Genomic DNA, 23,488 nt, shown 5'->3' with positions numbered 1-23,488 from the left:
AGATCATGTTAATTAATATTAATGTTAAGATAATTCCTTTAGGGTGCAAGCCACTTCAAGGCTGCTTTTTGAAAGGGTGGGAACTTACCTTGGCAGCTCCATTGGCATTCTTAAATGTATTCTGTAGTGGTTGTGCACCACCTTGGTCATTTGTTCCGGGAGGGTGAAGCACATTAGGTTCATACTCCATTCTTGACTGTGGGGAAAACATGGAAGACCGATCTGTAAAGGACACATACGATAAGAGATTAGATAAGATATTCCTTTATCGGGGACAGAGCTTTCAGTGTGGCAGCTCCCACTCTCTGGAACTCCCTCCCCGCAGAACTCCGCACCAACTCTGGACTCATTCAGAAAAAACTGCTCAAAACCCACCTCTTCAACTTGGCCTTTAACCCCTAATCTCTCACTTTGTATATGTTGTGTCTGTCCACTGTCTGTTACTTTGTTATTCCCCCCCCCCTCCCTATGTAAAGCGACCTTGGGTCCCTTGAAAGGCGCTATATAAAATGAAGTTATTATTATTATTATTATTATTATTATTATTATTATTATTATTATTATTTATTGATCCTCTTTGGGAAATCCGGGCATCAAACAGTGTAAGTAATAGGGGTGGGACGATACATCGATCCAGATCGATACATCGATGTAATTATCAACAATCGAATCGGATCGATGCGATGTAATAAGATCGATTCATATCGATACTCTTATTTTGAAAATCCTGTGGCGAGTCTCATATCTGCCCAAGAACAACAGCAGTAGCTCCGTGTGTGTAGATGTTACAGCATAGCATTCTCCCTTTCTGTGTGTGTGTGTGTGTGCGCGCGTCTTTGGAAAGACAAGATGAGGTCAGAGGAGTTTGATGTTTAAATGTTATTTAAACATAAACAATATAATACATAATAAATGTAGGCCTATACATGATCATGCAACATCAACAAATTGTTGTAGGAACGGTTTGGGAGAGGGAGGTTGTGAGTTTTGAGTTCCAAAAAATGTAGCTTAAAGTTTAAAGCTCAATATATAAAAACGTGGCACTTTACAGTGAACAGGAGGTCTATTTGTATTAAAAACAATAGATTGATTTTCCTTTAAATGTCTGGAAGAGCTCAAAAATACAAATGTCAAATGATATTTTCATTACCTTTTTTTTGTTGATCTAAATGTTACCGATTGTGTTAAATGGGCATATGATATCATCTCATATCGATCGCAGGCACCTGAATCTAATCGTATCGTATTGTATCGTGAGAGACTTTGTGATATCGGCAAATATCGTATCGTTGTCCAAAGAATCGATATCATATCGTATCATGATGAAACTGGTGATTCCCACCCCTAGTAAGTAAGCAATATAAGATAAGATAAAATATGAGAAAAGTAAACAATCAAAAGGTGCAGATAAGGTTCTGTATGCCCCATCAGTTATATTATATGTTACAATAAAAATGGGCAATAAAGAATTCGAATCTGAATATATAGGCTACTATAGAAGTAAACACACTGTGCAGTATACACAAGGTACCCTAACTGGCATGATATTATTATACGCCATACGTTGTAGTCCGTGCAGGTTTGGTGGACTCGCCAAACAAACTCACCCCAGAACTCGCATCGGCCCAAATTAGTTATTGTTTATTAAAAATGTCCATGCCCTTGGTCCAAAATATATACTTGCTGAAGGACTCGCATAACTCCCAGAGCCAGTGTGTGTGGCCAATAGCGGACGGGCTCAAATTCAACACGACAGACAGAGGTTCATTCCAGGTGCAGTAGAGTATAACTCCCTGCCAAATTACAAACATCACAAAACAAACTGGTCAGACTACTGCTTGACCTTACTCATAGAACCCACCTCACCCCTGCCCACTTTGACAACCTAGGATGGCTTAGAGTAGACGACAGGGTACAGCAACTTGCAATGGGCCTGGTCTACAAGATACACTACATGACTAAGGTACCCATGTACATGTCAAAATACTTACCAAAGGTCAGTGAATACCACGACCACAACACCAGAGGAAGCTCCACAAATCATGTTAAACCCAGATTCGGCTCAAACAAGGGACTAAACACGTTTAGCAATTATGCCACATCAATGTGGAACGCCCTACCCACAGCTGTAAAGGAATGTGAATCCCTACCCACATTCAAAAACGCTCTAAAAGAGCACCTACGGGAGGCTGCAATTCGAAACTGGCCACCGTAAATGTCCAAACCCCCCCACCCCCACCTAATGTACAGTCTCCTCCCCACCGTATATATTCTCTCCCACCCACCCCCTCCTAATGTACAGTCTCCTCCCCATCATATATACTCTGTCAGGATCTATGGGTAACAGTACTGTATATTTGCATAATATCATATATATGTCACAAATGTAACAGTACTATACCTGTATGTCCCTATGTCATAAATGTCACTATGAATTGAAAATGGGGGACCCTGATGTAAACAAGACAAACGTCTTTCTCTGGTCTGCAATGCTCTGCATCCCCTTAGCCGTACTGTATTGTACCCATTCTGCAATCTGTTAAATAAAGTTTTCATTCATTCACCTACGGGAGACTGCAATTCGAAACTGGCCCCTGTAAATGTCCTAACCCAGTAATAAATACACGAGACCCTCTTCTTGGACCAAGTAAGGTTTCGTAGTTTCGTCGATAATCCAATGTACAGTTGATTTGAACGTTAGTACAATATTATTGTAACCAGGTTGGGTTAAGCTACTTTAACGTTAGATACATCCAGAGCTCTCCCGACTATAATGTTAGCTACGCTACACGACTTTCACTAAAGTTAACACTTTAGTACTAGGCAAAGGGCCATCAAATAATGTAACGTTAGGTATGCTGTATTAATAGCCTGTTAAATAGTCAATACAATTTCTTACATTTATACGAACAGTGGAGAAGCCTCTAACCTCTGGATCATGTGGATGGCTGGTTCATGAAAAATAGACCACCGAAACACTTCCGGTATTTTGAGCTCATGGGAGAGGGCCAATAGGGTCCAGCTGCAGACTCGGTCCAGATTGGTACTTCCGCCCTGCCACAGGACTATTACTCCTGTGACAGGGCAATGCGCTGATTGGCGGAAAGTACGGAAGTATCTCGAATTACGTCTGACGTTTCTCTACGTTAGCGAACATTAAACGTTGTATTCATAAAATAATATAAACTCAGCAGCATGGGGAGGGCCGGGGGGAGGGGAGGTACAGGTAGTAGAAGACATAGAGGTACAGGTCACATAATTATAGTACAGTGGAGAAGTAAAAATTGAATAAAAAGGCAGTGTAAACAATATACAATATTATTAACTCTAATAATAACACGCCTCGCCGGGCTCATTATAATACGAGAGCCGTGGGTCTGCATTGTATAGAGCGGATCCCCCGGCCGTATTCAAGCGCTGGAGTGCTTTGCGATGGATCAAACTGTATTAATATAGTAGTAATAATAGTAGTTGGCTAGTTGCACGCTTCTGGCCACCTCCCGCAGTGCGCGCATGAATGAATGAATGAATGAAAACTTTATTAACAGATTGCAGAATGGGTACAGTACAGTACAGCTCAATACATACAATTGTTAAGGGGATGCAGACCAGAGAAAGACTTTCGTCTTGTTTACATCAGGGTCACCCATTTTCAATTCATCGTAACATATATGACATACATGACATACAGATAGACAGTACTGCTCCATCTATACATTTATCATACCAGATTTGGAATTACAGTACTGTTTGTGATACAAAAAGAGTCCAGAAAGAAAGGAGTATATACATTAGGCATGGAAACTGTACATTGGATTGGGTAGGTGGGGGGGGACTGTACATTGGAGGTGGTTGGGGTGGGGGGGGGGGGGGGTTGGTTAGGAGTGGGGGGGGGGGGGGGTTCGTTAGGAGTGGGGGGGGGGGGGGTTGGGTAGGGGGGGGGGGTATACACACATACTGTCTCGAAGACACTCTGATGTCACGAGACCGCCGCCATCTTGGTATAGGGGGACCATACGGATTTCTACCATCAAATCCATGCATTGAGCTCCGTTTTTATTACATGTTTTATCACATTCTTGTTCATTTCATAACATTTTCATACGATTTGTTTTGAAAATATTGAGGCCAACATGGCATTTCACTATTTCGAAAGCCTTTCTGGTGATTCTAAGGCGAGATGAGTCAAAGATCTCCCCCTGATTGACTTGACATAATGTCCATACAAAACACCTGCAGACATGGCCATCTCTCGAATACCCAAATTGAAGCTGCTGTGTTACGTTTTGTACTAATAACGAACACAGAAATCCAAATCGCAAGTTTTATATAATACCAGCTGATGCATCACGGAGGAAAAAGTGGCTGGTGGCTAACTCGCTCCGTGTTGTGGTCGTGGTAGCTACATGCTAAGCTAACGTTAATTACATAATATCGAACAGATAGGAGCTTATCTTATCTAATCTTACGTGGTGGTACCACGTGTGCCACTACCCGATCAAACATCCACGTAAGATTAGATAAGATAAGCTCCTATCGGTTCGATATTATGTAATTAACGTTAGCTTAGCATGTAGCTACCACGACCACAACACAGAGCGAGTTAGCCGAACGTTAGCCACCAGCCACTTTTTCCTCCGTAATGGTATAAAACTTGCGATTTGGATTTCTGTTTTTGTCATTAGTACAACGTGTAACTCAGCATTGTGAAGGACTGAAGAAAATTCCGCTTGATAGTCTTTAATTTGACGCTTTAACGATCCGTTTCTGCACTAAATTAACCGTACACAATGTACGAGGCGGGGCAGTTACCCCCAACGCTGCAGTTGCTTAGCAACAACAGGCAGGAAGTTGACTTCGAGAATAAAATTAATTGTCAAGAGCCAATCGCACAGGTTGCCTCATCTCATCTGGCTCTGCAAATAGATCTAGAGTCTGAATATCATATATAGCCTGCTGATGATCTCTCTCGAGTCAAATCCATTCTGAGAACGGAATGCAGTGCCTGCGAGCGGGTCTTGATTGATTGAAAATTGTATTAACAGATCATGCTGGACCTACAAAAGGCCTTTGACACTGTCAATCACTCCATTCTTGATTGAACATTTTATTAACAGATTGCAGAATGGGTACAGTACAGTACAATACACACAATACACACAATTGTTAAGGGGATGCAGACCAGAGAAATACTTTTGTCTTGTTTACATCAGGGTCCCCCATTTTCAATTCATCATAACATATGACATACACGACATACAGATAGACAGTACTGCTACATCTATACATTTATGACATACCAGATTTGCAAATACAGTACTGTTTGTGATACAAAAAGAGTCCAGAAAAGAGTATATACATTTGACGTAAAAACTGCACATTGGGGGAGGTTGGTTAGGTGGGGGGGGGGCTGTACATTGGAGGTGGTTCGTGGGTGGGGGGGGGGGGGGGGGGGGGGGGTGTTGGGTAGGAGGGATGGGGGGGGACACACTATACAACTGTACAAGCAAAACTGTACATTGGAATATTGACAAAACCATACTTGGTTCATTTACTGTCCATTGGAGGGGGTTGGGTTAGGACATTTACATGGGCCAGTTTCGAATTGCAGTCTCCCGTAGGTGTTCTTTGAGAGTGGTTTTGAAAGTGGGTAGTGATTCACATTCCTTTACAGCTTTGGGTAGGGCGTTCCACATTGTTGTGGCATAATTGCGAAACGCGTTTAGTCCCTTGTTTGTGCCGAATCTGGGTGGCACATGATTTGTGGAACTCCCTCTGGTGTTGTGGGCGTGGTATTCACTGACCTTTGGGAAGTATTTTGACATGTACATGGGTACCTGTGTAGTGTATCTTGTAGACTAGGCCCATTGCAAGTTGCTGTACTCGTTGTATACTAGTCTAAGCCATCCTAGGTAGTCTTCGGTTCAAATAACAAACTCAGCAAGACCGACGGCTTCTCAGTTACAGTGGGTGACAATATTGTCACAAGGAAAGACGAAATTACTTACCTGGGTTCCATCCTAGAGGCAAATCTTTCCTGTGACAAAATGGCATCCAATGTAATAAAAAAAAGTCAACCAACGAACTAGATTCTTGTACCGGATCTCCTCTCTGGTAAACAAGAATACCCTGAAGACTCTGGCAGGAGCACTCATTCAAGGGTACTACGACTATGCGTGCACCTCATGGTACCAAAGCACCTCAAAGGCGCTTAAAACAAGATTACAAACATCACAAAACAAACTGGTCAGACTACTACTTGACCTTACCCCCAGAACCCACCTCACCCCTGCCCACTTTGACAACCTAGGATGGCTTAGAGTAGACGACAGAGTACAGCAACTTGCAATGGGCCTGGTCTACATACACTATACGACTAAGGTACCCATGTACATGTCAAAATACTTCCCAAAGGTCAGTGAATACCACAACCACTACACCAGAGGAAGCTCAGTGATATTCTAATGAATTAGGTCATTAATATGCATTGGCTGAACTTTACAATATTAGTCTAATATTACATTAACATTAAAATCATAATAATTTTAAATAGGAATTTAATTAAAGAACACAAAACATAACCTTTCCTGCATCAACTAAATCCATAAAGTCAGTCCCGTCACAACACTGTCAGTCCTGTCATGCCACGGTCAGTCGTCACACAGGACATTATGATATAAAAATGGACTATTTAAGAAAATATTGATGAAATAATGTCTTTAACTGTGTAAATGAAGGTGGTGGTGTATACACCGTTAAGTTTTTTGTAAAAACCTATGTAAAGTTTTTTTTTTTTTTTTTTTTTAAACTATACGAGTGCCTGGCAGTTATTCTGTGCTTACCATCCACTACAGATGACCGAAAAGTTGCTTACATTTCTTATAGGAATTACAAAACCATGTTAGATACAATCAGGGACATGTGATGAATAAGAACATGATATTTGTATCAAATACATTTATTAGGAAACCATTCAAACATATACAATTTTTTCTGTGACAGGGCCTGACATTTATGGGTGAAATTATGTGTACAAATACATTTTATTCAAGTATAAAAACATGCTGAGGTGACATGCGTTTCTTATAGTTTAACTCTTTGGACGCCAGCCCAGATGACAGTCGGGTTATCTCGCAGACCATTCAGCGCCAGACCCGACACGATGGACACCGGTACTTGGACTCGCAATCAGACAATTGGAATATTCTTTTTGGGGTACATCCTAGTGAAGGTAAGGACCATATATCAATCCTGCTGTGATCCAACCATGACTTCACCTAGATCGCAACATGTGTGTGTAACGTTACTCCACAACGTATGCCGCCCGTTGGTGACATCAAAAAACAACCCCCCAGGCGAGAAACGGCAATGCTTTTAGTGAAAATCACATTGACTGTATATCGTCGTTTTCTGGGATTAGACAGAATCATTCTAAAACTATATTCATATTCACCACAGTATAACACGGGAACGTATTGGCGAACATTTTTATTCTTTTTCATATATTGAACGATAGATAGGTGATGTCAAAAGGCCATAGTATTGTATCGATAGCTATAATATAGAATATATATATAGCCCTGCAAACACCACCACTTATACCTATCTCAGAGCGTTGGCCCAGTAGGAACAAAAGATGGGCTAGACCGTGGCGTCCATTGAGTTAACATGTCCTCCATATGACTCAATGTTGAGATTAAAGAATAAGAAAAAAGAAAAGTTAAGATTTTTAGAAGTGGAAATGTACGTTTCTGGTGGAATGGCCCATTTGGTCTAAAGATAAGATATATATATATTTTTTTTTATTATCTTTTTCCCCCCTCCTTTTTCCGATTTTTCTTCCACTGTTAGTCGTTATGCCAATATTAGGGCTGGGCGATATGGAAAAAAATCTTATCGCGATAACGATATGATAATTTTATTTTATTTCTCGATATCGATAATTATCGAATTGTTATAAGTATATTTTTTTTTATTTTATTTTTTTTTTAACAACAGATGTATGTTTATTTTGCAGCAATTCTTTGTCGTTGCCGCCATCTTTAGTGTTACATCCCCTCACACTCCAGTTCTCAGGCTGCAGCTGGTTTAAAAGCTAAAGTAAACCGGCTTCTCTGCTGGCTGTGGCTCCAGAGGAGTTGAACAGTTCTGGCTCTGCTAGTTTATTTTCGATCTTTTGGCGCTTTTTTGGTGGACAAACCACCGCACATGTGCACTGTGACTGGAGTCTAGTTCTGCTAGCACACATAGCCTACTGTGTACAGACGGTTTCAAAATGTATTTTAAATTAGAAAGCAAACAAAATAAATGGACAAGAGAAAAAGAAATCTGAATTTGGTCAGTATTGTCATTTGGACAAGCAAAGCCATTACTTTAAGTTGCAGGCAAGAAAGACAAGTCTGTCCACTGTCTCTGGTTTTAAAACTGCCCTGTTGCTTGCAGGTAAAAAAAAAAAAAAAAAAAACGATTTTTCGATTTTTTTTTAATTTCGATATTCGATATAGATTATTAAAATATATCGCGATATTTATCGTTATCGTTATATCGCCCAGCCAATTCCCAACCCCCTTCCTGGTTGTTGCGCACTCCCCCCTACTGTTGGTCCGGGAGGCCGGAGACTGTCACATGCTTTCCTCCGACGCATGTGCAGCCAGCCGGCAGCCAGCCTGGCAGCGCAGATTCTCACGGGAGAGTGTAACGTGTGGAAGGTCACACTACCTCCCTCCAGATCCTACCCTCGCTGTGCAGGCGCCCCGACCGAACTGTAGGGGTCGCTGTCCACAACGCCCAGGACCCACCCATCAGCTTTCCCACCCCTAACACTGCCAATTGTGTTAGTATGAACGACCAGCCAAGCTGATAGCAACGCTGAGAGCTGGATTCGAACCCAGCGTCTCGTCTCCAGCGTTGATGGCGAGCGCCTTGCCCACTACACCAGCTAGCCGCCCTTAAAGATAAGATTTAAAAAGTGGGGCAATCATGTTGACAATTAGGATTAATTTACGACAACAGACTATACAGGCTATATTATGAGTAACAATTCTCATTTTGCTTTTAAGATGGATATGTACCCGTTAAAACCTAATAATTATATAGGCGGCTGAGTGGCGCAGCGGACATTGCGCTCGTCACCAACGCAAGAGACACGGGGTTCGACTCCGGCTGTCTGCGTTGCCTCCGGCTTGGGCCAGCCGTCATACTGACTCAATTGGCAGAGTTAGCGGGTGGAAGTCGATGGGTGGTAATCTGGACGTTGTGGACAGCGACTCCTACAGGTCGGTTAGGGACGCCTGCACAGCAGAGACAGGAAATGGCAGGGGTAGTGTGAGCCTCCCACACGTTACACCTCGCCAATGAGAGTCCGCGCTGGCAGGTAAAAAGATGCGACAGGCTGCCTCCTCGTGTATCGGAGGGGACACGTGATGCAAGGCTTCTATCCTCCCTACAACCGGCCAGTGGGGGGCATATGCGAGCAACATTCAAGACAGGGGAGGGGAGAATTGGCACACTGGAATTGGAATGTGAGAAAAATAGAAAGAGGAGAACCTAGTAATTGCTATCGATACTATACGATATATACAACAACAAAAAAATAATAATTAAATACAAACCAAGTTTCTAGTTAAAAGAACAGAATTTATACAACTTTGATTTGAATCCGAAGTTTTTCACACCCCCCTCTAAACAGACAAGTTTGATCCCTATCTGGGAAAATAAGACATCAGCGTGGGACCGGTAGGTGCAAGAGAACTAGGGTCAGTTGTAAAACCTGGATGGACCGTCAGAATACCTGGATGGACCTGCAGAGAGAGAGGAGAGATGATCAAAACACGGAAGGGTAAAAGACTGAACATCATAGCCTGGAAGACGGTCTTTCTCGCAAATGTTTTTATACTTTTGCCATACAGACTGATCATCATATCCATCGATTTCCAGGAATTGCCATGCAATCAGAGCCAATCAGGGACTGCGTTCCAACTGCTGTTCTGTCCCACGGTGGAACCGAGCCCCCGATTGGTTGCCATAGCTGTTGATCTAAAATGCAGGCCCCCGCTGGCAAAACAGTAATGGTATCTCCCGAAGCAACGAGTGGTAATGTTAACTTCAGTAGCGTAAACAAAACGAGCGGTAACGTTAACTCAATGGACGCCATACCCGAATAAAGTCGGGTTAACTCGCCGACGTTTGAGCGCCAAACCCGAGAAAAGTCGGGTTTTCATCATATCGATATTTCCATTCATTATCGATCCAGGGAGCCTGGTGTTATCATAGGGAATGAGTCTGAGATAGCAAAAGTGCAATACCGGGCACATCCTACCAGGCGGCGGTATCGAGCACCCTTTGAAACATTGTGTCTTGGGCTGTGCTGCTGTGCATCAATCAAAATTGTCCGGTGTGATTTTTCCATGTCGGGCAAGGGGAGCGGTTGTCCCGATCGGCTTGAGGAGCGTCAAATGCTCCAGATGGATGATGTGTGGCGGATTATGTTGGCGACACGATCGACACCAATACTGGGACTCGTGGTCAGATAATTGGAATATTCTTTTTGGGGCACATCCTAGTCAAGGTAAGGGCTATATGATATCAATCTTGCGTTGATCAAAGCATGCCTTCATTGCGATCAGAGCGTATGTGTGCAACGCTAGTCCATAACGTATTCCGTTGGTGATGATCAAAGCATAAAAAAACGACCCCCCCCCCCCCCCCCCAACCCTTTCATGCATTCATGATGGAACATAATACCTATCATATGCATTCGTTTTTTTTTATTGTAGCGTGTGTAGGGACAGAACACCAATGCATTTAGTATAATACACGTTGCGGGCTATTACCAGCCTCCCATGAATGACCCTAAAACCACTTATATTCACCACTGTATAAAACGGGAATGTATGGATGAAAAAACTATTTCTTTTTCACATATTGAGCGATAGATACTCGATGTCAAATGGGCAATAGTATTGTATCCATAGCTATAATATATAATATAGTTAACTTATATCCCTGCAAACACCGCCACGTATTCCTATACTTTAGAATGCTGGCCTTTTAACCACACATTACATAGCGCCCTCTGGCGCTGATTGAGTTAACATTAGTAGCATAAATAATAATAAATTAAATTTGTACCGCACTTTATATTTGTGAAAATGTAACAAGTTAAATGAATAAAAACAATTCAAATGAATAAAACAACCAATGAAATGGAAGAACATAAAAATAAAATAATAATAATAATAAAAATTAATAGAAGTAAAATTAAAAGAATAATTCAGGCAAATGCCTTGTTAAAAAGAAATGTTTTTAGGCCCCTTTTAAAAACCTCAACGGACTGTGGTGCTCTCAGATGGTCGGGAGGGTATTCCACAGCCGAGGAGCAGCTGAGCAAAAGGCCCGGTCACCCATGGTGCAGAGGTGTGTCCTGTGTATGGGTTGGAGTGTGTTTGAGTGTCCAGAGCGGAGGGAGCGGGTGGAGGTCGGGGGAGCGATGAGCTCTTTTAGATAGGAGGGGGCGTTGCTGTGGATGCACTGATGGGTGAGGAAGGAGACCTTGTATTCAATCCTGGAGGAGACAGGGAGCCAGTGTAGGGAATGGAGTATGGGTGTGATGTGATCATATTTCCGCACTCTCATCAGGATCCTAGCAGCACAGTTCTGGATGTGTTGGAGCTTCTGGATGCTCTTGCTAGGGATCCAGATGAGCAGTGCGTTGCAGTAGTCAAGCCTTGAAGAGACAAAGGCGTGAACAAGCTTTTCCGCATCTGGCAGGGTGAGTGTGGGACGGAGTCTTGCTATGTTTCTAAGGTGGAAGAATGAGGTTTTGCACAGGTGCTTAATGTGGGAGTCAAATGTCAAGTGGGGGTCCATTTTTATGTCCAGGTTCATTATTACAGATGAGAGGGGGGGGGGGGTTCTGGCTGGAAAAGGTGATGCTGGTTATTGGGGATGATTTGGTTTGGTGTGGGGTGCCGATTAAAATGGCTTCTGTTTTGGCGCCGTTTATTTGTAGGAAATTGTGACTCATCCACGCCTTTATCTCCTCAAGGCAGGTGGTCAATGTGGATGAAAGTGATGATGGTGGTAACAGTAGGGGGGCAGAGGGAAATGGGGCAGTCCTGAGGTAGAGTTGGGTGTCATCAGCGTAGCAGTGGAAGGATATCCCATGCCGGCTGATGACACGACCACAACAAGTGGTAACGTTAACATTAGTAGCATAAACACAGTGAGCGGTAATGTTAACATTAGTAGCATAAACACAACGAGCAGTAACGTTAACACAATGATCGCCAGATGGCGCTGTGGGCGTATGGCCGTTTGTGCCAGCGCTTTGTTCAATGGGATAATGCCGGTGTTTGCAACTGCTAAAACTATATTAAATATTATAGCTATGGATCTAATAACATTGTCGATTGTCAGTGAGTTTCTTCCGGTCAACATGCTAAAAACTGATAATTTTTTCATCCGTACATTTCCGTTTTATGCCGTGGTGAATATGAGTATAGTTTGAGTGATTCTGAGTAATCCCAGGAAAAGAGGCGAAAACAGTGTTTTAGTGAAATTCACAAAACACATTGCCATTCCTCGCTTGGATCAACAATCAATCTGAAATCAACTCTAGATTATCGGTATTATCTTTCATCATGCACGCATGAAAGGGAGACGGGGACGCGGGGCCACTCCGTGCTTTTGATCGCTACCAACACACACCACCCTGACACGCTTCGATCGCGGGGAAAGAATTATCGGATCAACGCAAGATCGATAACATATAGTCCTTACCTTGTCTATGATGTACTGCAAAAAGAATAATCCAATTATCTGATCGCCATTCCAAATACTGGTCGCGTCAGTGTATCCAGCGTTATCCAGCATTGCATATGAAAAGCATTGCATCGATATAAGCCGGAGTCTTGCTGGAGTGTATAGACCCCGCCTGCACAGCTCAGCCGAGAAAAGAAACCACAGCGTTTCAAATGGGGTGCAATAGCGGCCGCAAGGCGTTAGGCAGCGGCATCGGACCGCTGCGGTCTCAGACAGAGCGTCACCCAGTCCTACAGCACAGCAGGATGAATTATGAATGGAAATAGCGAATAAAAGAAAAACTGATCCAATAACGAGTTTCCTCGTTGTTGGCGGCCAACGATTGGCGGGCTATAACGAGTTAACTCGTTTTTGGCGCAGAAATGGTTAACATCAGTAGCATAAACACAACGAGCGGTAGCATTAGTAGCATAAATACAACGAGACATGTTTTAATTTTATATTTGAGAGGTAAATATGACATTTTATTTGCATTTGGCTGTAATTTGTAAACACTCGAGTAAAACGGACTTTGAACTTGTGACATAGGCACACGGGTGCGTACACGAGTTGTGCCTTAGCCCACTGAATCACTGTGACGCACAAATGATAATCTACAATTTATTTAATATAAGAGCAGATTCATACTTTGTTTCAATGTTTGTTCGCTGTATTCATGGAAAGAACAGCTTTTGGGGAAGTGTTCAGACACTGCATCCCCATTGATGCTGAACATTCCATAGAAAGTAGAAATCACTTTTAATAAGGCACGGCTCAGATGAAATCTCAGGTGAGGAGATTTGGGGAGCCTCAAGACGACACTGTGTGTACCTGAGTGGTTGCCTGAGAGGTTGCCTGAGTGGTTGTCTGAGTAATGGTTTCCGGTGCTGGGCATTCTGGAAGGAGGGGAGGAGTAGCTCATGGAACTCATGGATGAGTTGTTGTTCATGCTGCTGTTCATACTGTTGCTCATACTGGGGCCCTAGAAGAAACATAGAAAAGAGTTTAAATTCAAACACTGTTCTCCATAGAACTTGCAATGCATACTATATTTTTTATTATTTTTTATAATTGTTTATCTACACTACTTCCTCTGTCAGTTCTTAACTATAGACCTGTTCGCTGTATACAAAACGACCCTGTTCGATCCAATCAGCAATACCAACTGAGTCACGTGACTAAGTTGCCCCCTGCCTGCGCGAGTTGCTGCGCAAAAAATATATGACTGTGCTCTATGGAGAAACCAAGACACTCGCCTGACTAAAAGTTGTTTCAAACGAAAACTTCTGGATGTAATTTTGCCAAATCACCATGGCTGTGAGTGTGAGTCTTTCACCTTTTACCTATCTAGCTTTGGCATGGATCGATTGTTTAGATCGCTAGATTGATAGTCTGCCCCGTTGTTCTGACCAGGATTACGTTCCTTTTGCCCCCCTTGATGTGCGCGCACACAGAGTCTGACGTGGACAGCGAACAGGTCTCTAGGCTGGGGCACAAGATGGGTCCGTCTCTGGTCGGTCGTCACTTGATACAAATGACTGGCTGAGACCACTTATCGATTGTTTTGCATGTGTAATTTTTTTTTTAAGTTTAAAATACTTTATTAAAAAATAAAGAAAATTATTTAACGTGTCGTGGGCCAACTACAGCATCGCAAAAACTACAGTGAGTGCACGTGACACACACACTAACGTTAAATATGTTTTTTTTTGCAAAATATTTGAAAACAAATCTATATTTATCGATAATTTTGTCCCGATTTATTGATTCTTCCAAATGGCATATCGTCTCAGCCTTACAAATCAAAATCACCTGTGTGTTTTGGTGCGACTGGGTCCCAGAGTGATACTTTAGATTAGATTAAATTCAAATACACAAGTACAGAACAACGAAAAGAAGTTTTGCATCCAACCAGCATGTTAAATGCAACAGTAGATTACCAGAGCAAAATGTACTATACAATTTATAAAAAAATATGTTTCAATATAAATAAGATGGCAAAGTTTGTTAACAAATAAAAAAAATTTGCCTTCATGGCAAATCAATTCAATTAAAAAAATGTTGGTCACGTTTGTGATGGCCTATTTTGTTTTCAAACAAATGTTGATGACATAAATGTTTATGCTCATAAAAGTATCACAACAAAGATTGTCAATCACAAATGTAATTTAGATAAAAAATATATATATCTTCGAACAAAAAAAGTCCATCTGTCATCACCTTCAGCTAACTGAAACCTCGCTTAGAATTCAGCTCCTCAAAGCACACCTGAATGATCCAGCTGCCTTTGAATTAATGTTTTTTTGTCGTTACCCTAGTGAGAGTATTTTATTTTTATTACAATTCCATTATGATTTTATGTCCTTTATGCATTTTAAAATATAATTAGACATTATAGATGTCTCTGCAATGTGGTCTCTTGTCTTCCTTTTATTCTTTTTCATATCCACTAGATGGAGATCGGTAGGATTAAAGCACTGATATTTAGGATTTAATCATCTTGAAAAGTCTGAATCTGGATCAGGGTGATCCTATCCTGAATTGCTTTGAAATACCGGGACAAAATCTGGCAGAGTTGTCTGATCATTGATCACAAGAAATGGGATTTCAAAGTCTGATCGGATCTGATTGAGATTCAAAGTTTTGAACTACTGGGCCCAGGTGATTAAACTGGGTAAAAAATATATAAATATTTGATTGTACATGCCATCATACAGAGTTATATGGGTTATATGCAGGAGTGTAAGTAACTTGAGGTCAAATGCTAGAAAAGTATAAGAACCCTGACTCTACAGTGTAGCTTAACGCTACTAAACTATGGCACTGTGTACGCTTTGTAGTCTGAACGCAAAGCTGAACAGAGTGGCAGGTTAAACATACTTCTACAACTAGCCACTTAATCCTCTCCACTCTGCTTACAGTTAGTTTTAGCTGTAGTGTGTGAACAAAACATGAGGGGTCTCATACCGAATTACCACTCCGGCGGCTGTAATCCATCAGCACGTCCGTTAGCTTCTGCGTCACCTTCAGTATGATCTGGGCATCGTTCTCGTTCTCGATGCGGAAGGAATCCTGTGGGAAGTTATCGGCACGTTTTGTAGAAACCAACAGCTGGTGTGATCAGATGGAAAGCAACACAATTCCTAATTAATTAATCATGGTAATTTTTAGGGATGGGCAAAACTAACAATTTATATTCAATGGGAAGTTCCCCACCCCCCGTTAACACTTTGATTACCAGCAATGCGGTGCGCCTTACCCCCTGTGAACGCATAATCTATGTCTTAAATTATGGTGTTGTGAAGGATCAGATTAAACCGAATATATATATTTATTTATGGATATATATTTAATAGTATTTGTATATCGTTTGATATCCCTTGTATATTCCTTGTACATATACACTGAATATCCCTTTAGTCTACTAACAGCCCATAATAATTTCATTCTCTCATTGGACAAGAACTTGGCGCCAGCAGCCAAGCCCCTTGGTTCAAGTTCAATCGTGCCGACGAACATGTCGTTACTAGCCCGGTTCCGCGTAGGAATACGTCTGGCGAAATACGAATGGTACTATTTGTTCACAGCGCATATATATATGGCGCAAGTAAAGTAGAACTTTCTTTTAGTCCCTTAGCCCTTAGTTCTTTACCCTCCAACCTAGTGGCAAGACGTTAAGCCTCACCCACGATACACGTGTGGTGCAGTATGGTCAACTTGGCCTCAGAATGGCATTGAGACATCGTGTGGATTAATAGTTGAATTGTCATAGTTTGGCACTATACCGTCGAGTGGGACGTATTTCTATTAAGTTAATAATAGTCTATTATGTATGGTGCATCGTTCGGTTAGAGTTATACAGTGAGTAGTACCCCCATCGTTTCCTCGCGTTATCTAGAGTCTTAACCAGGCTGGGCAGACCACGTGTGGTGCTTTCATCCGAGGAGTTCTGGGCTAGGACGAGTGGACCTGCACATTGGATTACCTTACCCGGACGACGGCGAGCCCTACACGGCTTGGATTATCTACTTGCTTTGGGTGCTTTGATTTATGCCATGGATAACAGCCAACACTGGTGAGTGTTGGAACTACCCCCCGAGAGGAGTCCAGGTGAGACGGCGCTCTACCCCGAGTGAGGTCGCCTCACGTCTCTTCGTTGTGGACCGGCAGCTACCGTCTACAAGAGGGCCCAACTGTATTCATCTGTGGACCAAGGTTCTGTGGGCACCGTGTTCAGCACTCTGAATTCTCCCAAGAAATCGTTGGCCAGATGGGATATCGCCGGCGGCTCTCCTAAACCCCCCCCCCCTACTGACTTACAACCAGCAGGACCCCCCTTTAGTATATCCAGCTATAATCATTAAGTACCATCGCTATAGTTCCCTAAAGAACCAGGTTGTATACTTGCTTCCTGCGTAACCAGAGATTGGACATTCAATGTTGATTTGCCTACGAATACTCATTTGCCTTACAAGTGCATTCAAATCATAAATGTCATTAAGTGAACGTTGTATATACCCTTTGCTATATATTAAATATTCGACTTATACATTTGTGTGGACTTGGTTTCATGGTGGGAAAGTGTTCATCATATCTATATCATGTACTGTGTGGCCAGTAGTTAAAGTACATAAAGCGGTAGTGGTTTAATGATACCATACTTATCAATACAGTCAGGGAATTGTACCCCTCAGTTACAATGGCTAATGTGTCTAATCTGCCCGTCGTTTATCAATGACTTGTTTGCAGTCAACATTGTCGAAACGGATTGTTTTTTTTAAAATCGGTTCATTTCCGTTTTATAGCATTTTGAAAAGCCCTCGTTTTCCTTGAAAGTTTCAGGAAAATATATAGATTCTGTGATAATCGCCGTTTACTGGAATATTCTGGAATACACAAAAAACTGTCATTTTTCTGCCTATTTATGAATCGCTTTCAAATAAACGCTAGATTATCGATAGTATACGTGTACTTATGCACGCTATAGAAGCGAGCTGAAATATCGATTCTCTCATTTCCTGATCAGCGATCACAGCCACACACACGCATAGGGCAAACGCTGATATATCTGTGAAAAAAGCTCAGATTATCCCAAGACTGGTTAAATAGATTCCTTACCTCAGATCAGATGTTATCCAAAAAGATTATTCCAATTCCTGATCGCCATTCCAAATATCAATCATGTTTATTGATTCAGCGTTGGGTACTGTAAATACATAATCCACACGTTTTCCGGGCCGGCGATCACAATGGATTCTTCAGTTGGCTTGACTGAAAAGTTAAATGAGGAAACTGGCCCCCCCCCTTCATCAGTCTAAAGTAATGGGGTGCGATAGGGGGCGGTATCTTCCCAATTGAGCTCAGAGAGAGTCTGCAACACTAACCTGAGGCTGGATTGATGAAATATGAATTCAAATCGCCAATAAAAAAAATACGACAAACAAACGCTATATAGCGTTGCCGGCACTCAACTGGCGGCATGAACTAACGACAAAACGCGTTAACATATAATACATTTTTTACTTGACACATTGTGCGCCAAAAACGAGTATACTCATTATTGCCCGCCATGCGTTGTGCGCCAGAAACGAGTTAACTCGTTTTTGGGATCAATATAAAAAAAATTCGCCATGGCATTCATAATTCATCCAGCCTCCCTCCGCTGCTGCAGCTGGACCCTGTTCTGATATTGCAACACCTCAATACCGCCGCCTGGTGGATGTCGGGCGAGTTACACTCCAAGCCAAACCAGAAGTGCATCTGGGAGAATCCTCCGGCAGTAATATCTTGTAGCGTGGATCTAGATACACACTTGAGTGCATTGGGATCGCTTTCGAAACACAATAATCAATATGATTTCTGCGTTTATTGCGTCATACAAGCGGGAAATGGATCTAGCAGATCGATGTCAAATAATTTGAATATTTTTCCTCCAGTCTCATCGGCGAACGGTAAGAGGAATCTAACGTTATTTTCAGCCCGATTGTTTATTCATTTCACGGCAATCCATCTAATCATTGTATCAACCCATAGTAAAAAAAAAAGACGCTACTGACGATCAAGGAATTATAAACGACCCCCCCCCCTTTCCTTCACGCATGATGAAGCATAATGTATACCGATCATATACATTTGAATTTTTTAATATAGCGTGTATAGGAAAGAAACGGCAATCGATAATCTATCATATGCGTCAGGGCCTATAACTCGCGTTTTAGGAATTACTGCAGAAAACCTTAAAAACATACTTATATTCACAACGGTATATTAACACGACAATGTATTAATGAAAAAATATAACGTTCCCACATCCGGAACGATAGATACCCGATGTTGAATGGGCCATAGTAATGTCAATATAGCTATAATATTTAAAAAGTTATAGCCCTGCAAAGAAGGTAAACATCTCCATAGGGTTACAGCACTGGAAGACTGGGCCCAAGGATGGGTACAATGCATGGCGGACAATGTGTTAATAGCGAACATGACAATCAAACAAGCAAGCTAGCTGCTGTGATTGCTAACAGATAATGCTAACGGACCAAGCTAGTAGGGCTGAGCCCAAACGTTCGGACCTTTGTTCGTTACGTTGGCATTCGATTCTTAATTAATGGGTTGGAACCTCCACTTAAAAAAATATAAACATATTTTTTTATTTGCGTTTTTTATTTTTGCATTTATTTTACACGAAAAATATATATCAGAATGTCATATATCAGAATATCACAGTACTATGTTGTGTTAACAATAATTCGAAAGTCACGCTCGAACACAGGTCACAACAACACTAGTTGGGTATAAGTCTAGTTGGGATGAGGAGGGGTCCCCGTCATACATTATCAGGAAATAAATCAATCATGAAAAAAAGAGAGTTGAGTGACTCACAGGCTCACTCGTCTTATTTCATAATACAACGTTTCTGAATGGACGTCTGGATTAAACAAAGTGTATGCAGTGATGCTGATGCTTTCCCAGCGGAACACAAGTTACTTAACGTTACACGGGTATGTTATGCACATTATCGTAATTAAGCTATGCAGCCAGAGCGCAGCCCTTTAGCTTGCTAACGTTAAGATTATCCCTGTACCCAAAAAATCCAAGCCTGCTTGCCTCAACGACTACCGCCCTGTAGCTCTCACCTCCATAGCCATGAAGTGCTTCGAGAAGCTAGTAAAGGGCTACATCTGCTCCTCCCTCCCCATCAACATGGACCCCCTGCAATTTGCATACCGCCCCAACAGGTCCACGGAGGACGCCATATCCCATGTGCTGCACACAGCAGCATCACACCTGGACAAGAGGCAGGGGAACTATGTGAGAATGCTATTCATCGACTACAGCTCGGCATTCAATACCATAGTCCCCTCCATACTCATAGCCAAGCTCAGGGACCTGGGCTTGGGCTATGACCTTTGCCAGTGGGTCTTGGACTTCCTGACTGGCAGACCCCAGGTGGTGAGAGCAGGCAACTGCACCTCCTCATCCATCACCCTCAACATAGGGGCCCCCCAGGGCTGTGTTCTGAGTCCCCTCCTCTACTCCCTGTACACACACGACTGTGTGGCTCAGCGGAGTAGCAATACAATCGTCAAATTTGCTGACGACACAGTGGTGGTGGGCCTGATCTCTGCCAACGACGAGAGGGCCTACCTGGAAGAGGTCAAGGTCCTGGCGGGATGGTGCCAGGAAAACAGCCTCTCCCTGAACGTCAGCAAAACAAAGGAGATGATTGTGGACTTCAGGAGGTCGGGGGTCAAGGACTACAGCCCCCTCAGCATCGACGGGGCACCGGTTGAGAGAGTCAACAGCTTTAAGTACCTCGGAGCCTACATATCCGAGGACTTGACATGGACCACACACATTAACAGTGTTGTGAAGAAGGCACGACAACGCCTCTACTTCCTCAGGCGCCTAAGGAAGTTCCAAGTCAGCCAGAAGATCCTTAAGAACTTCTACTCATGTACAATAGAGAGCATCTTGACCGGCAACATCACCTCCTGGTTTGGGAATAGCACTGCACAAGACCAAAGCAGACTACAAAGAGTGACACGTTCAGCCGAACGCACAATTGAAGGGGGGCTCCCCACCCTCCAGAACATTTACTACAAGCGTTGCAAGGGCAAGGCTAAGAGAATCATTAAAGACTCCAGTCACCCGAACAACTGCCTCTTTGAACTGCTGCGGTCAGGCAAGCGATACAGGAGTCTCAAGGCGAGCACAGAAAGACTCAGAAGAAGCTTCTATCCCCAGGCCATCAGGCTGCTAAACGAACAATGAATGAACACTACACAACAACAACCACCAAACGCACATAGCACACACATCCACACGCACACACTCCCTTTAAACAAACACACTGTAGCACCCACTCCACACACTTATAGCACACACCCACTTTAAACAAACACACTGTAGCACCCACTCCCCACACTTTATATTTATGGATGAAGGATTGCACTACAACTCGTACACCTTACTGTAAATTGTACCTAAAATTGTACCTCATCCCATTTCTGCTTTGCACTAGATAGTACTGTACATTAGTACACTGCATAGTATTGTGTATTGTATATTATATGGTAACTCAGAACATTGTACATATGTCTATACCGAACACTGTGACCTCATTTTCTTCTTCTAAATTCATGCTATATTATGTTATTATGTTATTTGATACTATCTTGTCTAGCACAGTCTCTGGAGCGTAACAGTAAGAAGCATTTTGTATGAAAGTATTCTGTACTTCTGTATGACAACTATTAAAGAACTTGAACTTGAACTTGAACTTGGAGCCGTCAGCCAACAAAGATGTTGTTTCAACAAATGTATTCACAAAATCGATTATCATCCAAATGTTATTGAAGCTTCCCGTGACCAGTAAGTAGGTACTACTACTCAACCGCAGCAATGTGCGCTATGTGCCTGAAGTCAAGACTCGAAAGTACTGAACTAGAAAAAGTATTTAGGAGCAATTTTTTGCATGATTAAAAACATCCGTTCGAAAGACCCTGGTGAATGTTCGAATCCCAAAAACAGACTTGGGGACAGCTCTACAAGCTAGCGTATTTTCGAGAACTAAAGCATTCGTCCTGAACGTTACATCACTGATGCTTGAAATGTGTGAACTTAGTGAAACAACATGGTTAACGTACAAAACGTTGCTACCGTGTAACATCTCCGGTCTCTCTTTCTTCATCTTTCTTTTCTGTTCCATCAGCTGTTAACAGACTGTTGTGCTACCTGGCTAGCAAAAAGGCAAAAAGCAGTTGTACCAGTCCAAAGACCGCTGTAGCATGTAGACCTGAAAAAGTTATTCTATCAATTTAAAGGGTGCTGTAAGTGGTATTTTCTGTTTGTTAAAACAATAGCTCTACACTCCAGACAGCCACCACTGATATAGAGTGTCTGGTCAGTAACATGGGTCTCCCAGTCCCTCCGCTCTGCAGCAAACACAAAATACATGTTCCATCAAGAGACACTCACCAGGTACTTGAGCAAGGTAGCGGGGATGCTGCCGCTGTCTGGAGCTGCTCCCATCAAGCCGGGTCCGTCGATGGGTCTGTCGATGGGTCTGTCAGCCGGCCTGTCCATCGGTCTGTTCCCCATCAGGCTGCCCCGGAACTCGTCAGGGTAATGTCTTTCAGGGCTATCGCCCAACAGTCCGGCCATCTCGAAGCCGTCTCTTCCACCACTCGACCCAAAACCGTCCCCTCCTCCGCCCTGGCGAGGACCTTTATCGGGTCCCGAGTAGCCCTGGTTCATGCCACCCATCGGGAAGTCGGAGAGAGGACCTCTGGGATACTCTCCCGGAAACATGGGGTCAGAAAGCCTGCCACCTGCCAGAGAGACATGGCGATTAGATTCAGAAACACTTGATCTGACAAATACAATGAATGTACCGTAATTTTCGGACTATAAGGTGCACCTGAATATAAGCCGCAGCAGCTAAATTGAATGATGTGTACATATATAAGCCGCACTGGACTATAGGCCGCAGGTGTTTTAATGTTTAAATACCATATGTAAGGGTTCGTGCACAGAGGGGATTGTCGGGAAAGAGATGGCTGTTTGAGGAAGCTCCCATTTATTAACATTTTTGTTTAAACAGTAACGGTAGCTAGGTACTAACGTTAGCTCACAGAACGATAGCCACGTTAGTTAGCCAGCGCCAGCCAGGTACTAACGCTAGCTCACAGAACGATAGCCAGTTAGCCAGCCTAGTACTAACGTTAGCTCACATAACGATAGCCAGTTAGCCAGCGCCAGCCTAGTACTAACATTAGCTCACAGAACGATAGCCACGTTAGCCAGCGCCAGCCAGGTACTAACGCTAGCTCACAGAACGATAGCCAGCGCCAGCCTAGTACTAACGCTAGCTCACAGAACGATAGCCAGTTAGCCAGCGCCAGCCTAGTACTAACGCTAGCTCACAGAACGATAGCCACGTTAGTTAGCCAGCACCAGCCAGGTACTAACGTTAGCTCACAGAACGATAGCCACGTTAGCCAGCGCCAGCCAGGTACCGACGCTAGCTCACAGAACGATAGCCAGCGCCAGCCTAGTACTAACGCTAGCTCACAGAACGATAGCCAGTTAGCCAGCGCCAGCCTAGTACTAACGCTAGCTCACAGAACGATAGCCACGTTAGTTAGCCAGCACCAGCCAGGTACTAACGTTAGCTCACAGA

At 42.9% G+C, this 23,488-nt stretch overlaps 2 protein-coding genes across 3 annotated transcripts in view; both read right to left on the bottom strand.

The window, feature by feature from the left end:
* Nucleotides 1-2,977, bottom strand: part of LOC311246050 (uncharacterized protein) — a 36,589-nt gene extending 33,612 nt beyond the window's left edge. For both annotated transcript variants that reach the window (XM_084336121.1, XM_084336122.1), the window contains exons 1-2: nt 2,900-2,977; nt 89-222 (exon numbers count right to left, since the gene is read on the bottom strand). In XM_084336121.1, the coding sequence (XP_084192247.1) occupies nt 89-211 (123 nt within the window). In that variant the 5' untranslated portion in view covers nt 212-222; nt 2,900-2,977. The remainder of the gene's footprint in view (nt 1-88; nt 223-2,899) is intronic.
* Nucleotides 2,978-6,321: 3,344 nt separating this feature from the next.
* The window catches only part of LOC311245760 (uncharacterized protein), a 33,070-nt gene continuing 15,903 nt past the window's right edge, over nt 6,322-23,488 (bottom strand). The window contains exons 8-11 of the mRNA XM_084335736.1: nt 22,285-22,637; nt 15,769-15,873; nt 13,633-13,783; nt 6,322-9,800 (exon numbers count right to left, since the gene is read on the bottom strand). Coding sequence (XP_084191862.1) covers nt 9,757-9,800; nt 13,633-13,783; nt 15,769-15,873; nt 22,285-22,637 — 653 coding nt within the window. The 3' untranslated portion in view covers nt 6,322-9,756. The remainder of the gene's footprint in view (nt 9,801-13,632; nt 13,784-15,768; nt 15,874-22,284; nt 22,638-23,488) is intronic.

Source organism: Notolepis coatsorum (genome assembly GCF_963971535.1).
Source record: "Notolepis coatsorum genome assembly, chromosome: 19".
NCBI lineage: Eukaryota > Metazoa > Chordata > Actinopteri > Aulopiformes > Paralepididae > Notolepis > Notolepis coatsorum.
This window is presented reverse-complemented; position numbering and strand designations above follow the sequence as displayed.